This window comes from Sinocyclocheilus grahami, unplaced genomic scaffold (genome assembly GCF_001515645.1).
Source record: "Sinocyclocheilus grahami isolate Dianchi unplaced genomic scaffold, SAMN03320097.WGS_v1.1 scaffold47.1, whole genome shotgun sequence".
Classification (NCBI taxonomy): Eukaryota; Metazoa; Chordata; class Actinopteri; order Cypriniformes; family Cyprinidae; genus Sinocyclocheilus; species Sinocyclocheilus grahami.
This window is the reverse complement of record NW_015505226.1, coordinates 4,483,665-4,502,803: the sequence shown is the minus strand read 5'-3', so window position 1 is coordinate 4,502,803 and position 19,139 is coordinate 4,483,665. Positions and strand designations below refer to the sequence as shown.

The following is a 19,139-nucleotide window of genomic DNA, read 5'->3' as shown; positions in this document are numbered from 1 at the left end:
TAATAATTACGCGGAATACGCATTCTGTTGTAGGCTAATAAAAACATGTATTGAAATATATTTAAATGTATTTAAAAGCATCATGAACATTTCAGATTGAACAAAAAGCTTAGATGCTTATGTAAAATAAATACCATTAATTAATTCAAAAATAAAAACATGATTTAATTTGACAAATAAGTGCCAATGTTTTTGAGGATCGCTTCCTATTAATTCAAATGTTATTTTGTCTTTTAGATGTAAAAAGATTTAGCCCGTTTATTATGTTAACGCCTCTTCAATTAGTATTTGCCACCAAAAAGTAAATTTGCACTCAAAACTGTCAAATAAATGTTCATCTTTTTAATTAAAAAAATCTCAGTCCTTCTACTTTAAATGTTTGGTAAATAACGGTGGATTATTTATCTGTTGACTAGCTGGCAAACTTTCACACCCACGCAAGGAAGCACACTCGCAGTAATAGCAATATTCCACCTATTAAACCTCCTACAGTCGGATGAACTGGCTCACCATTCGCCTGCTTGAAAACACCCCGCAGTGACTGGCCAGTTCTGATTGGAGCGACGATAAAACTCTGCGCGCGAAGCAAATGTGGAGAAGGGCAGCGCGCACTGGCTAATGACTGGCAAGCTTGACAGTGATTGGCAGGGCTGCCATGACAACCACAGAACGACACCAGGAAGACCAATAGAAAAGCGAAACAAAATGTTTCACCGTTGCACTCGAAGTCGATTAAGAGTAGATATTACGCGTTCGGTGGCACTGCAGCGATAGCGGCGCAAACACGACGTCAGGTTTGCCGTCTTTTCCCGTCTGTTTGTCTGTGTCCGGCGACTCCATGGTTTTCAGGTCTCCTTTAGAGCTTTATCCCTCACATCTTTTCCTGCCCAATTTCGCGGATCGCCCTCTGCTTCTAGCGGGCAGCGTTCCCAGAGCGAGATCCCCGGAGGACTTACCGATGTTTCAACTGCCCACCCTAAACTTCTCGGCGGAACAGGTGGCCAGCGTGTGCGAGACGCTGGAGGAAACCGGGGACATCGAGAGACTCGGACGTTTCCTTTGGTCCTTGCCCGTGGCACCCGGGGCCTGCGATGCCATTAACAAGCACGAGTCCATCCAGCGAGCCCGAGCGGTGGTCGCGTATCACACTGGAAGCTTCCGTGAATTGTACCACATCCTGGAAAACCACAAGTTCACCAAAGACTCTCATGGAAAGCTGCAAGCGATGTGGCTCGAAGCGCACTACCAAGAGGCAGAGAAGCTGCGCGGTCGTCCCCTCGGACCCGTTGATAAATACCGGGTCCGCAAGAAGTTCCCTTTGCCACGAACCATCTGGGATGGCGAACAGAAAACGCACTGTTTCAAGGAACGGACTCGCGGCTTGTTGAGGGAGTGGTACCTACAGGATCCTTACCCCAATCCGAGCAAGAAAAGGGAACTGGCACACGCCACTGGACTGACTCCCACTCAAGTGGGCAATTGGTTTAAAAATCGAAGGCAAAGAGACAGAGCGGCAGCTGCCAAAAACAGGTCAGTTTAATGGATTGAATTGAATTCGGGGAGGAAATAAAACGAATACTTGCTTAGATATAAAGGCAATTTATAAACGTCAATAGACAGCAAATGCTGTCACACAGTCTGCACGATGTGCTAGATCTACAACATTATTTTATTTATTTGAAAAAACAACAAAGGCATTTTGCTTTTGCAGCATTGCAATTTCAGACAATATCTTGGATTGAGTTGTTAAAGCTTTAGAAAACGTGTTATTTTATTTAGTGTTTTTGAATGTAAAATAATGACTAGGAGTTCTTAGGAATAGGAAAATAATCATAACAGCACAACATCAAAAATCAAATTGCAGTTTTGTAATGATAATTGATTTTATTTTCTCCCAGAAACAATAAAAATTTTCACCTCCTTTGTGAATAAAAATAACCCCATATATATATATATATATATAAATGCAGTGTATTGTCATAGTTTTCTTTAATTGCAAAATAAATTTACCAAAAACAAACACATAATTTTCATGTAGTGTAAACTGATATAATCTAATCAAATATATACAATGTCATTAAATATGGCTAGAGCTTATTATTTATAATTAAAAATACATTTCTATTTTTAATTAATAGAAATAAATGTTTATGAAAAATATAAGCTTGCACATAGATATAAACAAATATAAACATCCTTCGCCTATATAAAAATCGACTTGTGTAACTAAATTGCTTGTTACTCTTATTGGTGTGATCTCACATTTCAAAGAGTAAAAATCAGGTTTGTTATTATTAGAGACACTGTAACCCGTCGAATTCGAACAATACCGTGTGTGGAGTGTATAGTTGAGTATTGCATTGCGTAAATAATCTTATGTTCTAAATACTTGTGTTTTTAGGCTTCAGCACCACGGGCTGGGTCAAAGCGGCCTGCGCTCCATGTCAGAGTCCGGGTGCACACCGCACAGCTCGGCCGAGTCCCCGTGCGCGGCAGCCAGCCCCACCACCAGCGTCTCCAGTATGAATGAACGAGGCGACGGTGGGACCATTCTCTCAGTTACTGACAGTGACTCTGATTTTGATGTATGATGCACGGTCAGACAAATATGGAACATTTTTGCCCAGAGAAAAAGGAACTTGTGAGAAATTGTGGGCAACTTGGGGGCCGGCCATTTTGCCACCTTGTGTCCGACAAAAGGAGAAAAGCATGCTGTTTTTCCAGCGCTTCAACGGATTGACGCCCTTTCCTTTCATTTTCAAGGCCTACACGACCATATTGCATGTTCATTTGTGAATATTTAGCATTTTTAAAAGGCATTTATGAAGTGGATTCTGAGAAAGTAGAACTTGATGCTCAATGAAATGAGTGAACCGCAGAGACAATTTTGTTATTTTGTGTTTATCAGACAATCGTTGAAGTCAAAAGCACCTTTATTCCCCCCTCGTCTTTTACTCGACAACAGATGTTAATACGAAATTTATCTCGAGATTTATATTGAATTGTCCATGTTTTCATTGTCCTGATTCTGAAGTTTACCTTAGGTCTAGGCTTGTCTAGATATGCTTGTATGATATCGCAATTACGCCACTCTCTTTCCTGCAAATTTCTTTATGTTGTGTCCATAAAGCGTGAGTAACTGTCTGTTAAGTGCTTGGAGATTTTAAGTGTATTCATTCTGCTCGTTTTTATACTGTAAATGGGTTAATGGCGCTGAAAACACAGTGTTATGGGTCACTTTTATGCAAATAAATATAATTTAATATAATGACTATCAGAGTATTATTTGTTTATTTAATGAGTTGGCATTGTGGCATTTTGTAAACAAGAAAAAAAATGAAAACAATATATTCGCTATTCTGAAGGTTTTTTTTTATTTTTATTTTAGGAGTGTCTTAATCATTTATGTTATAGTGTTAAACAGCACTCAGAAAAGAGAGTCGAAGAATAGGCGTTGTTACTGCTTTCGTTCTTTTATTTCTATCATTTTAAAAGTTCGTTACATTTACCTATTATTATTATTATTATTATTACTACTGAAGTAGTGGGATTGTTCATTGTCGCAAACGAGTTTAAAATGATACGAATTGTATTTAATCTAAATCTGAATAAAGGAAGAGTAGCTTTCCTGTTGTCAATGCACATGTAGGCCTATATGTATTTCTTTTCCGTATTGATAATTGATGGAAACGTTTTATGCTTTAGGCAGAGAACAATAGAAAATATTCGAAAACAGTAGGAAACTATGCATCTTATTTTATTTATTTATTTATTTATTATTGTTATTATTATTATTGTAATTTACACTCGCTTAATTTCTGGCGCATGTAGCCTACAACGTAGGCAAGAAAAAAATACTGACAGATAAAATGTATTAATACATTACAAAGCTTAGACCATTTTTTTTATTAACTTGTGGATTTTTTAAAAAATAAAATTTTTAAAAAGAAAGAAAAAAAGAAAACTGATCATCAAAGTCCGACGTGTTAGACGACAAAGGAGAAAAACAATTATGCTCATGAATCGTAAAGCCTTTTAGGTGACCATGTAGGCTACACACCTTTGATTATTGGTCTTTTTACAGTATAAATAAACGCAGATGAACCACATTAATGTTAAACACAAAACCGAAGGTGCATGTGGACAAATCAACTAAAGTTGACACGAAATAAAAGAAAGTTTTATTTAATTTTTTTATTTGTTTAGCTCGTTAGTGGCTTCTGTTAACCAGGTAATCAAAAACATACTCGCCTCTACTTGCAGGAAATAAGCTAGTGCCACCACATTAGGCTACTTAGGCTACATATTATTCCAAAGAGCTCAAATGCAATCACCTCACTTATCTGTCTAATAATGTCATCATTCAGTTTCAGTCTTCTCTCTTACTGCTACCATAAGGCTAAATAACAAGAGGACGGTTTGTTTGTAGTGTCCTAATAGCATTCCACATAAGAGAAAGAGTGTGTCGTTTACTGTGAGAGGATTTCTGTCCCCTCTTCCCCTCTTTGATTTGATCGCTTAACTGAGCACAACTTTGTATTCGTGTTTATTCACGCGGCAGTTCCCCTTGACCTGGATTCATTGTGCTGCGTTGAACTGCGCTATAAAATCATCTAAACGCGACGCGCCTCTTTAGCACACCAGAAGCGCAATTTAGTGCAATTTCAATGCTACGTTTAAGTTGAAACTTAACATGTTAATAGTAAATGTAGTAAAAATGACTAAATGGGATTGTTGCAGAGTAAGGCTATACCTGTTAGCCTAAGTCTACTTAACATGTTCTGCTTAATTCGATGAATAGCCAATGTTAAATAAATCAAATAACAAATCAACCAACGTGGAAAAATGTTGCCTATTAGATTACAAATAACACATCTGTGTAAATATACGTGTTTCAATAGCGTTTTTAAACAACCTTTCAGCAGCCACTTATTAAGCTCTGCAACAAAAGTTCCTGTCGCCTGAGGATGCCACCATAGCAACCATCAGATTTTTTGCGCGTGACTGAGGAACCTCAAGAAATTGAGGTTGAAAACAAAATAGGACTATAAAAACACATTTTATAATTGAGTGAACGCCTGTAACGAGCCGTTTGAACTTAAATTTGCAACTGCATATGGATCACGGCCTCTGCGCACATTAGGCCACACATAAGTGCATTTTGATTCTTATAAAATATTTCTAAGTATCGATACTTTTATGACAGCATTGCATATACCTTTAAAAAAAACCGCTTTAGGTTTATGTCATTCTATTCTTAATCGGTAGATAACAGTTCACCCCAGACATGCTTATATAGCTGCACACATGCGACAACGCTGTCACATGAAACAATTAGATTTAAGCGCGAGTTTGACAGTAATTGTTTGACTGAAATGTAAAGCTTTACGAAAGTCATATATCGACAAACGTGTCATGAACTTTTCTTCCAGTTGGAAGCCTTTACGTCTTATTCATGTGCTTATGTCGCCATCATGCGGTGACTATTAGATAAAACAATCTGAGCTGTGACATTTTGAAGCCTACTTGTATGATAATGGTTGTTATATATAAGATTTATAATATATATATATATATATAATGTGTAACAGTCTTTATAAATCATGTAAATAAAAACAGACACTGAATAGTTTATCTCGTGCAATAATATTTACTTTGTTATATTGTAACAAATAACATCTTTGTTTAAAAGAAGCTGAATAATTACAATGAACTCCAGGTTGTAACTCTGGCACCACTTAAAACATAAAAGACTGCAATTAAACATGCATTTTCCATTTTATTGGGTTGTCAAACAGCCTTGAAATAAAAAAGAAATGTATTGTAATGGAAGATGTGGGCCTTGTAAGAAAATTATCCCATGTTGTATTCTCATCTGGTTTTAAAATGTTTGATTAAAGAAATTGTTTTATTTAAAGTTATTGAAATGAAAATACAAATATTTTATCCTCGCTGAGTTGTCTGCTTTTCATCTCTGCCTCCATAATTTTAGGCCTAGGCCTACTTTGATGATAATAATAGTCTTTTCCAGTAGAAAGATGAGAAATTCTTGCTTTCACAAGAAAACATTTGTGAACGATATGTGTCAATAAACACATTTTAATCTGAATCCTCTTCTTCCTTTTCAGATTCAAATCTCCTTCAATAGGCCTGTAGCATGCCAGCCACATGTTGCATGTTAATAATGCCATAATTACACAGTGCATAGATCTGCAGTAATCCACAGCTCATGGCATCCAGTAAATGCACATTCTTTCACCACTTTCATAATTGGGATTGAACATGAATATTTCTGAAACCATGCCTTACCAAAATCATACTCATTTATTTGATTAAAATCATGGAGTGTGCGAGCTTTTTTCATTTATTTCACCTTTTGGAAATATTTTGGTCTACGCACCTCGTTTGGATGATTTTGAAGGCGCGGTGAGTTTCTGGCTGTTTTTTATTCAAATAAAAAATAGTTACTTATTATTTTCACGCTGAAGAGACACAACTGGCGAAGATTTTACGTGATGATTTGAGGGAATCTTATTCATTCGTATAATAACACAGGAGAATATTTAAATGATCTCAGTAGTGATTTGCAGCTGTATAGGGGAAACCCAGTAGGTTTAGACCACTGCTTATAATTACATACCGTCACCAATAGGGGGCAGTATATGTTCATACATTTTTATTTTTTAAATTTTTTTAAAGGAACAAAATACAAGGTAAAACCAAAAGTTGCAAAATGTTATCTATAAAAAGTGAAATTCTGCTTTATGTTTCTATTAGTTTCATAGCTGTTTCCGTTTTTAAGTAAAATCAAAGTTGTGCTAAAATTACAACTTGCAATGGTAAGATTTCTACCACGCTGAACGTTATTACCGATGAAAAATTTATGAAGACCTAACAAAATTATGTAACAATTTGGACAATAATCAATATATTGTTATAATAAAGATGAAAAGTGCTTTGTTTTTGGCATACTGCACTTTACCAGATAATAGATTTATAAATGTAACATGGACATTCATACCTTATAATATGAAGAAGAAAGAAAAGAAAAGGTTTATGTATCCAAACATGACAAAGCGCCATGCGTTATGAAAGAAAATCCAAATAATTAAAGGGCCTGGTAATTACAGTTTTACATGCTGCCATAATATTTCTAATATAGGCTACTCATAATAACATTTAATTTATTGCAGTAATGATTCAGCAGAAGACATTCTCTCAGATCCGCTTTCGATGAAGCTATTAAAATTGACAGATACAGTGACCTGCAAATTAGACCATATGAACATATATATTGTTCGAGGAGACCACACATTTTGACTTGATTAAATATATATTTTATTATTTCCATTTATAGCTAGACATATCAAAAACTATCCCTTGATTACATTGTATTGTCACAGTATTTTTATGGAAACAGTTTTCATGTAGGCCCGTCATCTGGTAGTTTTTGGAATTGTTTTGTCTAATGTCCTACAAGCTTGACTAGGCTAATAAAATGTTTGGTAGCCTATATGATAACGAAGCTAATAACTGGGGGGAAAGTCAAAGATGATGTGTTTTATTTCTTATGATCCAAGTTCCAGCAGGCTGGCCGTCATTGGGTTGAGAAGGCCGTCGTGCATGGAGAAGTGGTGGTGGTGGCTCTGAGTGTCTGAGCCGCTGACGGGGATGATGGAGGCGCTGGGACCGGGCGGAGGCGCGAAGCTGTGCAGGGGTGGCAGACCTGAGCTGGAGGGCATAAGGATGGCTGGGCTCATGGAGGTGTGATCCGGGGTCGCTGCGGGAGATTTGTCGTCCTCTGAACTTTCACATAGAGATTTGTTTTCGTTCACGTGAGAGGTCAGTGGGTTGTGGCCGTTTGGATTTGCACCATCGTTTTCCCTGTTGGAGCAGATCATTCACATTCATTAGCGGGCCAGCAAAAACAACAACCACCGCTTAGTGATGAACACACAAACACCTGGACTGCGCATGACTAAATGTGGCAAATAAAATATGATACTTTTATTTTTCTTCATTAGGAGTACATTATAGGCCTTTTAAAAGTTTCAAGCAAAAGCTATATTTATATAAATCATTTTTATGTTTATGAACTTTACATTTAGAACAATCATATACATGAATCATATCTTAGGTAAAACCCTTCTTCAGCTCCGCTCATTTTAAGTGAGTTATAAGATATATATATATATATATATATATTTCAAATTACACATTTACACAAATACCCAAGATTTTTATTGATTACATAATAACATTAGATATGTCTCAATATTTTAAAACTATGGATAATATTAATACTTTTGTGTTTAGTTTTACTTGTGTTTATTTATTTATCTGGATTATTTTTAGTTATTTTTGTGTGGTCAAAGAATGACTTTAGCGTCACTCATTAATTAAAAAGGCAGATGACAAAACCTCCTGCATCAATTGCCATGACACTGATGTAATTTATAAAATGTGTTATTTGCAGTTATATATTTTCTTAAAGCCCACTTGTTTTGAAATCTTTGACATTCAGATTGTTCTATAATAATTAAGACTATAATGATTTATTTGATGTCTTTATTCATGTCTTTATTCTACCCACAAGTACACCAATGAATGCAATTGTTTTATTTATTTATTTTTCCTTAATTAATTATTTTTTTATTTTATTGTTATTATTATTATCATTCTTTTAGATGGCTTCGGTCATTTTGGTGAGCATTCCTCCACAGAAAGATAGCTTGTTTAAAGTCTTGAGAGTAATGGTGTTCTTTCTACCTTTCCTTTGCTTCTGCTGCACGGTCCCTCTGCCTCCTGTTCTTGAACCAGTTGCTGACCTGCGTCGTGGTGAGGCCCGTGGCCTCGGCCAGTTCTCTTTTCTCTCTCGGGGAAGGGTACGGGTTGTGAGTGTACCACTCTTTAAGCACACACCGGCTCTTCTCCTTAAAACAGTAGCTGGTTTCCTCTCCATCCCAGATGGTGCGAGGCAGCGGGAACTTTCTGCGCACGCGGTATTTTCCCACAGCGCCCAGTGGACGACCGCGCAACTTCTCCGCTTCGATATAGTGAGCTTTCAGCCAGAGCTGTTGCAGTTTGGGGTGGTTGTGCGGAGAAAACTGGTGGCTCTCTAATACTTTGTAGAGCTCCCTGAAGTTGCCCCGGTGGAAAGCTACCACGGCTTTCGCTTTCAATACGCTCTCGTTTTTGTGGAGGTGCTCACAAGCAGGTAAGGACCACAAAAAGCGTCCGAGACGTTCGATACTCCCACCTTGCTGAAGGACCTCGCAGACGCAGGAAACCTGCTCTTGGGTGAATCCAAAAGTTGGTGGCATAGACATAGTTGTGGGCAATGGGATACCTGGTGTCCTGTTGGTTTTTAAGGCGATATCCACTTTGGAAACTCAAGCAACGAAGCTCCCCCAACTGAAGAATTTCAGTTCTTGATGTACATTTTCCATGAAAAATAAAATGGTTTCAAATCAGTTCAAAGCAAAAAACAAAAACAAAGCTAACCGTTTGAGCCGGTGTCTTGCATTGCTCAATCCCTTAGTTGTAATATCATGGCGCGCTAATCATTTCATTCTTACGCGCTCTCGCCGTGCGCAATAGATTCTTTCCTCGACTGTCCTTTGCTATCAGCCCGCCCTCTGGTTATCATATCTCTTACAGAGTGCCTAGTGTGTAAGGACGGCTAGCGCATCCTCATGGGGAGTCATACGGGCAAGTGTGGAGAGAAGCTGTGTAGCAGAAACTGACCCTGCCTCTTGGAGATAGTGGCACTTGGATGTCATGCACCTCGGGGGAAGGAGTGCGCGCAACACACTCCAAAAACAGACACTGCTGTATTATAATCTCAGAATAAAGGGGGAAATCAATAGCTACACAGTGAAATGTTTTTGTTATTATTAACAAAAACCTTCACTTGTTTGCATGGAAATACATAGGCGACACGTGAATACTGCTTTTACGTCATATTCTAAACTAATACAAAATCATCAACAATTTGCGCAAATATAAATCTAAAGTATATGTGAGAAACATAAAGTAAATGTGAAATATATGTATATTGCTTCAAATGAATCGTTTTATTGGTGATGGATGGCGGGCACCAGAGGTTTGCTGGATTGATGTTTGTGACGAGAAGTCTCTGGTGTCGTGTATCTGACGAGTTATTTTGGAATGTAACGTGACTCCAGCGTACTTTTTCATATGGACATTGTAATTCTAGCATTTGGTTCCAGAGGGACACAGATATTTGGTAAATTCGTTTTATGGTGAGCTAATATATGCAGTATATGCCAGCTCTCACTGAGTCATGAAAATATTTTGATGTTAGTTTGCATATGAAAGCAAAACATATAAGACCTTTTTAGACTGAATATGCTGCTCACTGGTGTTAATGTAGTTTATTGCATTATGAAATATAGTAATTATAAAACTATTACTGTAATATTAAATGGAATTAACATTCTTATATATATATATATATATATATATATATATATATATATATATATATATATATAAGAATTATATATTTATATTTCAATTATTTAGGTTCAACAAAGAATTTTCCTCTCAATAAAAACAATTTTAAGCAAGACTTCTTGACTTGTTTGAAAGGTTTTTGATGTTACATTATAGATTCTTCAGATCAGTGTTAGAATAAAGGGTTCCTTGTAGAACTTCTGGTTCTTTAGCTGTAAAAAAAAAACAATTGTAACCTTTATTCAAAGAGTAACCTTACATCAGTTATCATATATCTCACATATGCATTGTGTAATTGTCATATTCAACCATATTAGCTAAAATATTCTCAAGTTAACCTACTGATATATTCAAAACAGAAATATTATTAAACATACTATTCGGAAACAGTGGTCACGAATTTCCCCCAAGAACCTTTCAATTTGCATGCCATCTTTCACGTTTGCATTGTGGGATATTGTGTTACGTATTTTACTTGTCTTTTTGTATAAAAAAAAAAGTCCACACCCATCTCAATAGCCTACCGACACACATGCTCATTCTCACACACGTGCACACAGACGTAAAGGGTTGAGTTTTCAGTAAAAGGACCTGATTGATTATACATGGCTGGGATCATTTTCCCGTGAAGGGGAGGAGATGTCTGAGCTGAGCAGCCATTAGCCAATCTGAGACCTCCTGAGGGCAGCCACAGCAGCAGAGATGGACGATGGTGGACGTTCAGTGAGTGGCTTCAGCTCTCAGCAGGACAAAGGGAGTCAGTTTGAGCCCATTTTGAAAGCCATTAGCAATTTTATGCAATAAATATCATAAGAATTTGTTTCGGTGAATGATATAATCTCTGGTGTAAGTATATTTGATAATTCGAGCCAATTACAGTAATGTTGTTATGGTGTGTAATGTGTTGAAACACCTGTGACATATAAATCTGACTTTGTCACAGATCTTATTAACAGCTGATCCTTTGCATTCCCAAGTGTTTTATTGGGAATGCTGGCTTATAGCAGATGAGTGGCCCGGTCAGGAAGTGACTGCCCTAATCTTTCATATACATTTGAGGAATGCATCCATTATGTGTGGTACAGAACACTGTACATTTTCAGTCCTGTACAAGTGTTGCTGTAAAATGTTCTGTAAAGGGGTTGATGATGAGACTTAAAAATACAGTAAAAATGCAGTTGAATACAGTATTTAATAGATTTATTCTATGAGGAGCATGCTTTTAATTCTGATTTAAAATTCATTTTTATTTTGTGGGGGTCAAAGAGTAAAAAAATTAAATAAAATGTTAGGGTGACAAAACTGTCCTGATATTATAATGAAGGAAAAGCCTCATAAAAGAATACATTCTTGAAAGAAGTTGTTTGCATAGTCTTTGATTAATATTTTGAGATATTTTAAAGTCACATGAGCTGGAAATTGCAATCAACTTTCTTCCATATTGTGACGTATATCCAAGTAAAGCAGCTTCTTGAGTGAGTAAAAAATTTAGGATTGGACTTGATTTTGTCTATTGTGAATTGATTGGATAGTTGAATTACTATCATGTGCTAATTGTTATAATTGGTTCATGTAGGTGACAGGTTGCTGGAAGGGAGGAATTGAAACTTGTCTTGGACAACATTATTGCCAAGCCCTCGCGCCAGTGTACATGTCATCAGAGAAGAGATGTCATCACGAGAGGAAGGAGATGTTAATGTTTTTGAGATTACTTGGGCACATGAATTAAAATGAAAAAAAAAGATAAATAATTTATAATAAATACTGCAATATTCTGTAATGAATACAAGATTTCCAATTTTGATTTCAAGGTGCCTTTAATAAAATAATATTTTAAGAAAAACTTCACTTCACTTCACTTCTTAATATATGAATATATGTGACCCTGGACCACAAAACGATTGAGATTTTGAGATTTATACATCATCTGAAAGCTGAATATATAAGCTTTCCATTGATGTGTGGTTTGTTAGCATAAGACAATATTTGGAAAATCTGGAATCTGAGGGTGCAAAAATATCAAAATATTGAGAAAATCGCCTTTAAAGTTGTCCAAATGAAGTTCTTAGCAATGCATATTACTAATCAAAAATTAAGTTTTAATATATTCACAGTAGGACATTTACTAAATATCTTCATGGAACATGATCTTTACTTAATATCCTAATGATTTTTGGCATAAAAGAAAAATCAATCATTTTGACCCATACAATGTATTGTTGGGTATTGCTACAAATATACCCCAGCGACATAAGACTGGTTTTGTGGTCCAGGGTCACATATTAATATAACTTTTAGATGACAAATGAAATGGGTACAGCCAACAAAGTCATGTTAAAAAACTGATTAAGATATTTACTGTGTACAAGATGTAACAAAACTAATTATTTTAAAGAACATAATAAAAAAGAACATATTTAATAAATATATTTATGATAATTTTAGAGTCGTTCTTGAAGGTGGTATAAAAGATTTTCAAAACCATATGAAAAAAATCATGAACACAAAGAGTATACTTTTCTATAATTTGGCATATGTGTTTTAAACTACATTTTTAAAAAGATTTTCTTTATCTGGGATACAAATGCTAAGGATTTGTTTATTTGCATGAATAATACATTTTCTATACCATAAATGGTATTATACAGTTGTACGAGAATACATACAGTATAACAGTGCAGTACAGCTATCATCATTCCACTATAATTCCATCAAATTATTCAAGCAATTGATCTTTTGCATACAGTGATTACGGGAAACATATTTCGTAACCACAAATACAAAGTTTGTTTTATGAACGGTTTAATATTTCAAAAGAGCAGTCAAAGCGCAAAATCAACAAACTGTTACCATATGATCTATCTTTCAATAAAACTGTCAGGAAAACATACACATACATGGAATGGAACGAGTGATTGATGTCACTCTCCGTTTTGTTCTTGATCTCCATTGGACCATTAAGGACCAGTCCAAGCTCACAGATAACCATTCAAAGTGACCGCAGCCTCCCTGTGTGATACTTGTTGTTTGTGACTGTACTCTCAACGAGCTTCTGCTTGTTCTGGTGTTATGAAGAGTGTTCAGTAAATATTTTGTAACCGTCTACCGTGCCAGTGAAACCAAACACTCGCTACAATGTGGAAAACATTCTGACTACATACTCGTCTTCTGCTTGCCAGAGACTGAAAGCAGATATTGGGACTCAGGGACAGGAATCAGTCCAGTTGACTGGGTCATCTGACCTGTTCTAAGGCAGCTGTCCTGCTCGCAAGCCCCATTCCCCGTGCTAAACGGGGGTCAACACATTTAACCATGAAGTTATGGGAGCAATTTGAGGAATAAGCAGACCTTTCCACCGTGACACTCTACTGCTAATTCAAATACCGGCAGCATTTGCAAAGCCACACAAATTGTCTTCATCAAACTTGGTCATGAAGGTCTATAAATCAACAGCGGGGGCCTGTTTTTGGAGTCTGTCAGTGTACTGAGGGTATAGAGCTTTGTGTGTAAGATTGGGTCTGCATGCGATGCATGTCAGTGTGCGTGTATGTTTGAAGTTTCGAAGTTTAAAACAAGGTTGTTAGGCCTGTGCTGATAGGTCTAAATGTGTGCTAATGATGGAGTGTTAATGGAGGGTTGGGTTGATATTGACACTCTAAACCTGTGCTATTCCCAGTGGACCAACGGCAGGATTTGACACTGTGTTTGGGGCGGTGCGTGTGTGTGTATGTAAGTCTGTATACGTTTTCTGGTTCGTAAGTGTGTGTGTGCTCATTGTCAGTGGCGCTGAGTTTCCTCAAGGCTACTTTTACACAGCAGCAGAATATGATTGTCACTCCTTTATTTAGTAAATGGGCATAAAAAACCTACTTTTATTTATTTCAAAATAGAAATGGGTCACTATAGGTCACTGGATGGATGGATGGATGGATGGTTGTAAATTACTGCAAAGGCTTAAAGGAATATTTCAACCAAAAATGAAAAGTTTGTCAAGTTGTTCCAAACCACAAGTTTCTTTCTTCTGTTGAGCACGAAAGAATATATTTTAAAGAATGTTGACATCCAAACAGCTGACAGTAGCCATTGAATTACAGGTTGTTCCATACAGGATTGGAACAATATGAGGGTGAGGTAAATGATGACAGAATCTTCATTTTTGGGTGAACTATGCTCCCAGTTTTATGGTCTACGTGTGACTCAAATGCTATTGTCAGTTAATTAAAATTTGATAGAATGACTCACGCCTCTATAGAGAGCAACAGTTCTGGAAGTAAAAATCCCATTCATTTTTTTCCGTAGAGGTATTGTTTTTTAACTATTACTTGAAAAACCTTCAAAGACAGATACTCTGAGCTATGAGGTTGTTATTCAGTGGTGGATGCTTTTGATAAAACTGTCAGTCCACAATATTTCAACTTATTTACATAATCGTATTTAATAGTGGAATTCCTGATTTTAAAAAAAATACGTTACAACTACATTACCCATGAATCTGCAAAGAAAGCTCCTGAAGCCCTGCAAATAACTTAATAGTTAGAGTCACCCTACATAAAATGTATTGTTAAATATATACAATATAGATACTGCATATTATATACTACAGTTTTATATTTCAAGTTTTTAATTTGATTACGTCTTTTGCAATGCTTCACTGTAGTTCTTTCCCTCATTAAAGCTGCTAAATACAGAGTCTCAATCTTTTTGTCAAAGTGCTTTTTGCATCAAATCAAAGTTTGTATCAATGTTGTGGAGTCACCTGGTTGTTTTGCTTCATGGTTTATAACTTGTTAACAAAGTTATAATTTAATATAATTGTTATAATTGTTTTTTTTTTAAATCCCTATGGGAAATAATTGGAGAAATACTTCTAAATCTTACTACTCTACTAGTGTGATTACGATGTCAAGGGGATTGACACCGGCTACTCAATCATACAGTAGCATCTCTGATATTGTTTGTAAGCCATTGTGTCCCACCCAGCTTTCCGTTTTCATAACTGTGACATCTGTCCATCTGTCCATTAACTATTTTAAAGTAAAAGTCAGACTTCAATTAGTTCCTATGTGTTTTTATAAATTTTTGCACAATCATAAAAATTAATTATAATGAATTGTAAATGCACTCTATCGATCCTCTTACCCCTCATTTTCCTTTTTTTTTTTTGGCCTAACAGGGGATTTTTAATGCAAATACATTTGCATAGCTAGACTCATGGTTCATAGTTGTGTTAGTTTGTGTGTTTAACACAAACCAAGTGTCGTCTTCTCTACTCAGTTGCCAAATTACATGCAAGCATTGGTGAGACAAGATAAACTTGTCTCACCAATTGACATTTCACTTGTCTCTTGCCTTACTAAATGTATACATACATACATACATACATACATACATACATATATATACACATACATGCATAATAGTATATGCATATACTAGATAGAACAGATGATAGACTAGATGATAGGTACAGTATATGCAAAACAATTCAAGAGAGTTGTTATCAATATCACTCATAATACCACAACTGAAACGTTCATTTAAATCACAGGATTTTGTATAGTGGTAAACACGCCCATAGCAATATACACTCATACATTCATGAGCACATAAAGAAGGATATACACATACATGCATAATAGTATATGCATATACTATACATACTAGATAGAACAGATGATAGACTAGATGATAGGTACAGTATATGCAAAACAATTCAAGAGAGTTGTTATCAATATCACTCATAATACCACAACTGAAACGTTCATTTAAATCACAGGATTTTGTATAGTGGTAAACACGCCCATAGCAATATACACTCATACATTCATGAGCACATAAAGAAGGTATTTTTGGCCCAGTTGGTTGGACTGAAATGAGTCCTCAGTAATTCACTGGAAGAGTTTGGGGTGTATAGGTTTACAGTGTATGCTGCAGGCACATCCTCTCACTAATGTTACAATGCAATGTTATACCACCATTGTTCAGATCCAGAAAATGACACTTCCCTTAAGGGCATGCACGTCAACTTACAGGCCCCACACGGCCCCACACCCCTCTTAAACCAACTTGATTTGGCTAAAACATAATCCACCAACGAGCAAAAGTTGCCGAGGTACAATACATCTCTAGTGTGTGCGTCTATTGTGTGTGGTATCAAACAGTAAGCAAAACCATTCATTAACTGACTTGCAGTTAATATGTATAACTTGGAGTATTTTTAATTAATTAATTTAAATTGCTATGTTTCTATTATGTTTATATTTGAAATATTATTTTATAATATTATTTCTGCAAAGTACTTGTAATTTGTATATTTTTGATTAATCATTTAATGTTTTATGGTCATAATTTCCTAATATTTTTTTCTGTGTAAATTAATTTGTCACATATGTGCAGCAGTCTGTCTGTGCAAATAAAGACATATTTTTTACAGTGTTTACGCACACAAGGAATTGTTCATGGTGACAGGAATTCGAAGTGCAGAAAAAGTACAAACATACATAAAATGGAAAAATAAAATGGATATATAATAATAAAATGTAATATAACACAATAATACAAATAGACAATAAAGGTTAAATATAAGACATTACAATACAGTAATAGAATATTATGTATTTACAAATTGGGTTAATTCAAAAATAAAATACATGTAATTTTATTTTAAATTAACCCAATTATTTCTATTCTGTCTTTTTGTTAATATATGCAGCTTCAGAAGGAGCTTTTGTGGTGCAATCTGATTATAACCATCCAACTAAACAGGTGAGCACCTGTTTTACATGGTTTGCAGCCAACAAGATAAGTACCATCTAAAATTGATTTTGGTTTGCATTCAATTGATTGGACGTGTGTCGTAACCCAAGTACCTGACCTTTCTCTTGGCCTTGGGTTCCCCTGACCTTTCCACAGTGGACACCTGTGTGATAGCAGGTTTGCTCACCTGAGACGAGGAGAAAGGAGTGTGCTGTGAAAGGACCACACACTCCTGTACAGCTGAATCTAAGAGCGAGACCTCCTTTCCCTCACAATGGTTGGAATTAACCAAATCAATACACCTTTGTGCTCCTTAAGTAGAGAGGAACTAATGCCAGCCGAAGTCTCAGACTTTATTTGAGAGCTTTAAAGAGCAAGATCTTGCACCTTTTAATAAGTCTGTGGCTGGAATTATAAGAACCTGTTTGCCAATCAACTTTCAGTACTAATACACCTAAACATCAAAGAATGTCAAAGACGATAATTCCTTTTTGATCAGACTAATTCCTTGTGTTTTCTTTTACAATCTGACTCTCAATACTCTGGTGCATCTTGATTCCACAGCAACACAGGATAAAATTTGTTTCATTCTTGCTTGAATACAAAGTAATGAGAACGTTACAAACTCAAAACAGAATAATGGAGGAAAGCAGCAGGGAAGTTCCATATTGTGCACTAACTTGTGCTAATCAGTGTGACGGAATGATTATGGCATAATATATAATTAAAACAAGATTCTCTCTTCTAGAACATTTGAGTATTAGAAATCTTGCTGAATGCTTCTCTGTTGTCTGAAAGAAGAAATGGAAACTTATTCTCTTCAGCTTCTCCCTGCTTATGTACTGGAACAGATCTCTCTCTCTCTTTTTACATTATTATTATTTCATGGTTCAATAATTGGACTGATTTTATGTTATGTTTTCATGAAGTTGTTTGGATGTATAATACAGAAACTAGTGAATCTTTTGAAAAATGTGATCTGTAGCTTTGTCACTTTTTTGATTCACTGGATATCTAAAAATTGAGACACAAAATGGATTAATACCTCAAAAGAAGCACAAAATGTGCTCAGTCTGTTGTAAAATGCAGATCTAACACACTGTGCTGCTTGGTTTTTTTTTTTATTGAGGACATGATTGCATGTTCCCATATTCATGGCAGTCATACAGAACAGAGCATCATCCATTTCTCTATGCATTTGTGCTCCAATGAATAAGAGCTCAGTAGTTATTTCTAATCTTCCTTCTGGAGTCAACCAGCCCAGTCAACCTAAATAAACACAACACTACCTACCCCCTGCAAGGCTGGCATGTTAATGCAGCCCTATAGTGAGGGCAGAGTGAGCAACCCAAGGGGGTTTGGCTAGTATGTCATACAAATAAGTGGGCAGATTTTCTGTGAAGAACCTGACCAACATGTAAAGCAAGCAACTATACCACAATCCCCTATCCCTTACGAAAATTAATCATGGTTTTACTACAGTAAAAGTGTAGTAACCATGTTTTTTTGGCGTATTGATTACCATTTGTATAACCACAATTTTATTAAAGGGATCATATGATGCGATTTAAATTTTTCCTTTCTCTTTGGAGTGTTACAAGCTCTTGGTGCATAAAGAAGATCTGTAAAGTTGCAAAGACTAAAGTCTCAAATACAAAGAGATATTCTTTATAAAATTTAAGAGTCAACCACGCCTACCTAAAATGGCTCTTTCTAACATGCCCCCACATGTCTACGTCACGATGTGGGAAGATTTGCATAATGCCAGCCAAATGTTCACGCAAAGAAAGAAGGTGTAACTTTTATTCTCGCTGTAGTATTGTTGTTGTCGTGTGTTTCATTGTGAAAGCGAAACTACTTTTTTTGGCCTTCCAAAAGAGGACGATATCCGCTTCATCATGCCT

General features: G+C 36.0%; 2 protein-coding genes across 3 annotated transcripts; one reads left to right on the top strand and one right to left on the bottom strand.

Moving 5' to 3' along the window:
* The first annotated feature begins 577 nt into the window (after positions 1-577).
* LOC107582771 (homeobox protein SIX3-like) lies at positions 578-7,823 on the top strand. Of its 2 annotated transcripts, XR_001608974.1 has the most exons (4): positions 578-1,530; positions 2,402-3,118; positions 5,901-5,905; positions 7,818-7,823. XR_001608974.1 is itself a non-coding variant. In XM_016268768.1 (2 exons), the coding sequence occupies exons 1-2, from the start codon at positions 839-841 to the stop codon at positions 2,589-2,591; spliced, it is 882 nt and encodes a 293-aa protein (XP_016124254.1). In that variant the 5' UTR covers positions 578-838; the 3' UTR covers positions 2,592-3,265. The 2 variants fall into 2 exon arrangements, 1 of the variants encoding a protein (XP_016124254.1); XM_016268768.1 differs by lacking the exons at positions 5,901-5,905; positions 7,818-7,823 and having other exon boundaries at positions 2,402-3,265.
* LOC107582772 (homeobox protein SIX2-like) lies at positions 7,554-9,329 on the bottom strand. Its single transcript, XM_016268769.1, has 2 exons — positions 8,770-9,329; positions 7,554-7,884 (listed from the first exon to the last, which is right to left on the bottom strand). Exons 1-2 carry the CDS (start codon positions 9,327-9,329, stop codon positions 7,569-7,571), a joined length of 876 nt encoding a protein of 291 aa, XP_016124255.1. The 3' UTR covers positions 7,554-7,568.
* Positions 9,330-19,139: the final 9,810 nt, after the last annotated feature.